Source organism: Leuciscus leuciscus (assembly GCF_965113295.1).
Source record: "Leuciscus leuciscus genome assembly, chromosome: 22".
Lineage (NCBI taxonomy): Eukaryota > Metazoa > Chordata > Actinopteri > Cypriniformes > Leuciscidae > Leuciscus > Leuciscus leuciscus.
The window spans coordinates 35,368,961-35,376,056 of NC_138746.1; the positions used below are offsets into that span (position 1 = coordinate 35,368,961).

At 38.9% G+C, this 7,096-nt stretch overlaps 1 protein-coding gene across 1 annotated transcript; it reads left to right on the forward strand.

Annotated features, from left to right (window-relative positions):
- The first annotated feature begins 4,562 nt into the window (after window positions 1-4,562).
- LOC309486458 (zona pellucida sperm-binding protein 3-like) lies at window positions 4,563-6,856 on the forward strand. The gene is made up of 8 exons (XM_082153781.1): window positions 4,563-5,104; window positions 5,566-5,684; window positions 5,760-5,863; window positions 5,937-6,114; window positions 6,255-6,372; window positions 6,453-6,535; window positions 6,612-6,700; window positions 6,773-6,856. Exons 1-8 carry the CDS (start codon window positions 4,658-4,660, stop codon window positions 6,841-6,843), a joined length of 1,209 nt encoding a protein of 402 aa, XP_082009907.1. The 5' UTR covers window positions 4,563-4,657; the 3' UTR covers window positions 6,844-6,856.
- The last annotated feature ends 240 nt before the right edge of the window (window positions 6,857-7,096 follow it).

Consider the following 7,096-nt stretch of genomic DNA (forward strand, 5'->3'; position numbering starts at 1 on the left):
TGCAGGAGAATTGAGGGGTTTTGCCCATTGTGTGTGTTTTTTTGGATTTGTGTGTAGAGTTCTGAGAATATGAGGCATGCTTTCAGAAAATGTGTGTAAACAATCGAGAAAAACTGTATTGTCAAAAAAGGAAACAGTAAAAGCCTCATATCTTCTAAAAATGAAATTATACACCATTTTTTTATATATAAAATTATACAAATATCAGAACTAAACCCAGTTTTGGGTTTATTCAGTTTTTTCAATTCAAGAATTATGTATAAGTTTAAAAACAGCCAGAATGCGCTATTTAGTAAAAAAAAAAAAAGTCAAACATAGGGCTATACTGCCCTCTTGTGTTCAAAATCAGGTAGGCCTATTACAAAATGACGGAGTAGCCTATGTTTTTATGTTTCCACTGTTCAATCACGCCCGCGACACACACACACACACACACACACACACACACACACACACACACACACACACACACACACACACACACACAGTGCATTCCAGCATTGCAATCTTGACATCGCAGCCGGTTCATTATAGTCGTAATAAAATATAATAATAAAATAGTCAACCTATTTGCAGCAAATGATAGTAGATTTCAGATCAATATATTTGTTTTCCTTACAATTTTAATTAACACTAACTTTATTCTCATCTGAATTATAAATTATTTATTTCTGTATAAAATAATACTACCGATTGAAAATATAGTATTTCCAAAAGAGGGCAGTATTGGATTATTTTTAAACAGGGTTGGATGAATCCTTGAGAACAGTGTTTTACTGTAAATAAAAGCAGAGCCAAGTGAAGCAGAGCGAGTGTTTTCAATTAATTCCTATGGAAGTAAGAATTAACTATTATTTTATGCCTAAACATACCCAGTCACAGAAAAATATTAAAGCTATCCTATGGCTTTATATCACTTTAACACGGTAAAGGGCTCATACTGTAGGCCTACATTTTGGCTAATTATTTCCAATGCTATCACGGATCATAACCTCATCATCTAGAAACTTCCACTCAGAATACATACATAGGACATGAAGATATCATAGGGAATTGTGAACATATTTCACTGGAACTTCATCTTCATTACATCTATATATATATATATAAATATATATAAATATAAATATAGCTGCGAGCAGCGATGGAGGGCCCAAGACGGTGACACCGCCACCCCGGTGCCTTTAGTGTAACTAAAGGCACCAGGGTTGCGGTGCCACCGGCTTGGGACCGCAATCGCTGCTCGCAGCTATATATATATATATATATATATATATTATATTTAATATCCTGATCAATATTGTCCTAAAAACAATGTTCATATTGAAGGTTATAAAAACAAACATAGTGTAACCTTGCTGTCTATCTGCAGTCTATCCAAAAAAGGGGTCAAATCACATTACATTCTATCTTTGCAACATTACAATCTAAAAACAAAATAATGCTTTTTAAAGAAGTAGTTAAATTTACTAAACTTAAAAAAACTAAAAAAAAACTAAAAAAAACAAAGCTGATATCATAAAAATACACATGTAGGTTTGAAATTCTCTAGCACATTTATGTTCACCGACAACAAATATTATGTGCTAATGTATATTTTAGTCCGAATAATTGCGCTCCTATTCTATTGCGCTCCGTCTGTTCGGCACGCATGCACGCGGCGGCGCTCGTTCATGGAAGTTTAGCTTGCAGAAAGCTCGCGCACTCATGACAGCAAACTGGAAATATTGACTTTCTAACATTTACAGATGGAGAATATGTCCGTGAAATGTAAGTTATGCACTGAGGAAATTATTGGATGTCACTTCAGCTTATGGCTAAATATTATTAGAGGTATATTTGTTTCCACCAGTGTGGAGTTTACGTATGATGACGAAAGCACGTTAGTGCGAGCCCTCCCGGAACCAATAGAGAATGCATTTCAGTGCCTGGAGTTGAAAAAAAAAAAATCTTTTGCACTGCTGGCAGCAGCGACGTCTGTGTCTGTACCATTCTAAACAATGACAGCGTAACCTCATATCTCCCTGCTCCCAAGTCATAAATGTTGTATCTCCGATTAAACATGATTTTGGGGAAATGTTGTGTTAATGTTGGTATACAACAGTATATGATAGCAATATAAGGTATAATACCAACTTTAACGATACAATGTTTGATAACTCAAAAAAAAATGCAGTTTTTTTAATCTCCTGAAAAATAATGGTTTTGGAGATACAAGGATTCCGCCCGACAGCGACGATATTTAAAAGTTTTTTTCCTTGAAAAAAATATTCTTCATGCCTTAAAATAGCTTGAATGTACTTGCCTCATTAAGTATACGCTGGAGTTTGAGTTGGATCTTGGCTCGGATCAGGTGGTGGTCAGAACCGCAGTCATCCTTCAGCATTGAGCGGAACCTATTGTTGATCAGAATGTAGACCAATACGGTAGAGTCTTTGCAAGATGGATTTCGCCAGGTAAGTTGATGCTTGCGCGGATGCTGGAAGCAGCTATTACCGACGAGCAAGTTGTTGGTGGCGGCAAAGGACAAAAGCCGCAATTTGTTGTTTCCCAACCAGTTCTGTCCGTGCTGATATGAGCGTTGAAGTCGCCTGCCAGGATGATCAAGTTGGTCTCTGGTATTAAATCCAAGGTGTGTTGGAGTGCGTTGTAGAAGTTGTCCTTTGCTGGATCAGGATTGGACGCGCCGGTGCGACCGACCCCAGGGGGTTAAAATAAGTGTCTTCCAAAGCATAGTATGTTGAAGAGAGTATGCCAAAGTCCCCAGATGGTCTTCTATTTCTGGTGGATTTTCGAAGTGTGGATCCGTGCACACTCTAAAGGCTAATATTACCCACAACCCACTGCGCTTTGGAGGAGGAACTACAAACACAAGTAAAAAGTGTTTAAAAAACTACAAAACATGATAAAGGTTTGAGTGACTAATCAAAGTTTAACCTGATAGAAAAATATTCATTTAATGTTATCCATTTTATATTTCAATAACAATAACAACGTGGACTTTTATAAAGATCCGTTTGGCAATTCACTTTTAAATGCATTATTATGCATTAATATGAGTTTAATCTCTGCATGTAAGACCCGTGACTGCAGATCAACGTGCTTCTGCATTTCTCTCCAATAAAGTAGGAAATTAAATGAAATGTGGAGGATTTTATCTTTGACAAGATGATTGACAGGCCAGTTTGCATGATAGGATGCGTGTAACTAAGCAACAGAGAGCTAACATTAAAGTCGCAATTGTATGACATGATAGTATGTCCCAAAGCTTGTCCACTCTTCTGCTACACACTCAAAAGTAAGCACTTTTTCTTCACAAAGAGTATATATTCTTCTACTTTTTTAAGTAGTTTTTAAAATCTGTAATTTTACTTTTACTTACGTTTTGTTTGAAGTATTGTACTTCGCTATATTTTAAATCATATCTGTTACTGAGTAAAAAAATAATAATACAAGGGGGGAAAAAATCACGCTCAGGAAACTATTGCATTGCTTGAAGGACGGGAGAACAAACACGTAAAAAAAGTGATGCAGACCTGAAACGCAGTCGAATTCTTATGAAGCAAACTATGGCCAGAATGAAAATACTTCGGATTTAGAAATAATGCGAGGTTGTCCTCGAGAATAGATATCCAATTTGCAAAAAATGTGGATGCAAAGTGGCTGCAATAGGAGGAAACACATAAAACACCATCCCTCCGTGCAGATAAAGGTATGTCCCATTTATAACTTAAGGCTGAATGATTTCCGTGATGCAGAGGGAAAACCCGGAATCCAGTCATGAAAATGGAATTTACATAACGCAGATGTCACGTAAAACACGCAAAATTATGGATTGATGAATAAAAAAATAAATGTAAAAAAAGTTTGGTTTAACCAGGAGTAATTATGAGTATAATAGGAGTAGGCCAACAATACAATGCACTTCTCAAAACAACAACAATAATAATACATTTTATTTAAACATTATTTAAGGAATATATTTTTTGTCCATGGTTTAATTTAATAAATCTGTTTAGCGTAAAAGTATTTTTCTTTTTTTTAAATTAATTTAACTGTCATTTTAACTGATGATAATAATAATAATAACCATGATTTTATAATACCGCTTATTTATTTAATAATTGATTAATACCGTAAACTGTGAAAATCTCATACTGATACAACCCTACACTGGAGTGTCCCCCACCCCACCCCACCCCCGCTGTTAAAAAAGTAACTCAGTAACTTTTACTCTGAGTAAATTTTAAATGAGTTACTTTTTACTTGAGCTTGAGTTGATTTTTAGACCGGTAATTTTACTTGTACTTATGTAAAATTTCATTGAAGTAGTAGTACTTTTACTTGAGTAGAATATTTTATTACTCTTTCCACCTCTGGTATTTGGACAGGCACATAAAAAATTTGCAGAATGGTGCGTCCCTAAGATGCATACACTCTACAGGTCCAGAGGAGAATCAAGGAGAATCAATTGAGGTAAAAGGGGTGGAGCCACCTTAACTCAAAGCGGTACAAAATGGCAAAGCCAAGCACTGTGTTTATGTCAAAAGTTGTTAGGATGGGGTTCCTGAAAGTGGTCTTAGTGGTGGTTGTGATTGTTGTATTTGATGTGTGTGCTATCTTGGGAAGTTTGAGGTATAGTCATAGTCCAAGAAGCATGGGGCCAAAATCAGATCCAGCTTCCAGAAGTCCTGCCCTTTCTCCTCTAGGGATCTGGAACCCTTTGCAAGTAGCTTCTCAGTTTCAGAGTCCTTTGGGTCCTGACTCCAAAAGCCTTGAGCAGGAGCCTTTTGGCCTTCAGGAGAAGCAGCTGTTGGAGGGTCCAGTGAAGCCTTTGGATTGGAGGTATCCCACCGTTCCCGAGGTGCAGAGCGAGTTGGCTGTAGACTTCCAGTTGAGGGAACCTGTGTCTCCCAGCAGCGTAACGGTTCAATGTGGCGAGAACCGGGTTCTCGTAGAGGTCCAGCAGGACTTCTTCAGCAGTGGTCAGTTGATCCAGCCAACTGGTATGTCTTTAGGTGGCTGTCCTGTTGTTGGTCAGGATCCTGGGTCAAGAGTGCTCATCTTTGAGTATGAATTACAGGACTGCAACAGCGTGCTGATGGTAAGAACAGATTTATCGTAATGGGCTATGTGTTGTGGCAGAGGACCTTTTCAAGGAAAGTCAGTTTACTTAGTTTTACAATGCCAGGGCAGCTAAGACCAAGATCTATCTATTTGAATGGGTAAATCCTGCATTTTCAAGCTACTTGCCTTTAAATAACCCTTCAAACCAACATCTGATGTAAACTATCCCATAAATTGTATGACAGGAGCTTAAGAAACAAGAACAATAAATCTTGTGCCTTAATGGTGTTAAAGCTAGTTTTTACTCTGGAACAGCAAATGTGCTTGTTCAATCTTTAGTGCATGTCTCCAAAACATTGACTATCTTTGGCAACAGCGGAGCTTCTGGGGGCAGCTGTGGTGACGTGAAGAATTTACTAATTGCTGATTTGAGTGCATGGTCTTGGTGTATGTAAAGTCTTTGGGATGACCCACTTGGTAACCACACTCTTTTTACAGATGAATGAGGATGAGCTTGTCTACACCTTCTCTCTTACCTACACCCCTGAGGCGTTTGCAGGGACTCCGATTACCCGGGCCAATGGTGCAATTGTAGCTGTTCAATGCCATTATCAAAGGTAGGGGATCTGTGACTTTCTGCACTTTCTCGTGCAACTGGGAGACCATTTAATGAGTACTTTCATGAACCGTAGGCTCCAAAATGTAAGTAGTGATGCCTTGAGGCCAACATGGGTCCCTTATGCCTCAACAGAGGCTGGTGGAGAAATCTTGCTCTTCTCCCTGAAGATCATGATGGGTTTGTACAGGGTTTCTTTCAATAAAATAAACCTTTGGAATTGTGGCTGTGCCTAAAGTGTTTTTGTGTGTAGATGATTGGTCCTATCAGAGGCCTTCATACTCCTATTTCCTTGGTGGCGTTATTAACATCGAGGCATCTGTGAAGCAGTACAATCATGTGCCTCTGCGTGTGTTTGTGGACAGCTGTGTGGCCACTCAAGTACCTGATGTGAACTCTCTTCCGAGATATTCCTTCATTGAGAATCACGGGTAAGGTCATGGCCCTTGATGCGGTAGGACTGTTTGAGTTGCCTTTTGTAACCACTTTGTCACAGTCAGGGTTAAGGTCTAGTTGCTTGATGCTCTACAGTTGACATTCATGAGTTGCTCTTTGTGAATTTTGTCGTCAGGTGCTTTGTGGATGCCAAAACTACAGCTTCCAGCTCCCGTTTCATGCCTCGGACCCAGGTTGACAAGATCCAGTTCCAGCTGGAGGCGTTTATGTTCCAGGAGGGCAACAGTCCTTCTGTATGTACTAGTATCATGAGTTAACTTGACTTCTCCTCCCATCTGCTTTGGTTTTGTGACTTGTCTGTCATCCCTTGCAGATCTACATAACATGTACTCTGAAGGCAACTATTGCTTCTGCACCTAGTGACGCTCAGCGCAAATCCTGTTCCTTTGCTAATGGGTACTTTCTTTTTTGGGGGGGGGTGTTGAGTTGACTTTTCTCAGGTTGAAGGTTTCATGTGTTTGTTTTGTTGCAGGTGGCTTGCTGCTGATGGAGACGACCAAGTTTGTGGTTGCTGTGACTCAACATGTGGTCCTGATGGTGAATTTGCTGCTCCCTATGGAGGTTGGTAGTGTTTGGTCTCTTTAAGGTTGCTTTTGATTCAAGTGCTCTAACTTGGCTTTTTTTCTTCTCTAGGCATTCAGTGGCAAGGCAAGGCCTCACTTGGTCCTGTAATGGTTCAAGAGCAAAAGGAAGGTTCTCAATAAAACTGACAAATCAATCCTTGGTTGTATCTGACTTGTCAATTTGCTGCGTGTCTGGTTTAAATTCTTTTGACTTTGAAAAGTGCCTCATGCTGCCAATTTGGTGAAACTGATAGTTGTCATTCTGTACTTTCAAGTCCCATATAGAATGCAACCATAGTGTTTCTGAAGTTAAAAACTCTATGCACAAAGTAAGCTTTAAATGATGAACCTTTAAGACTGCTAGTGAAAGCTCAAGGTTGTGCTTTGAAGCCAT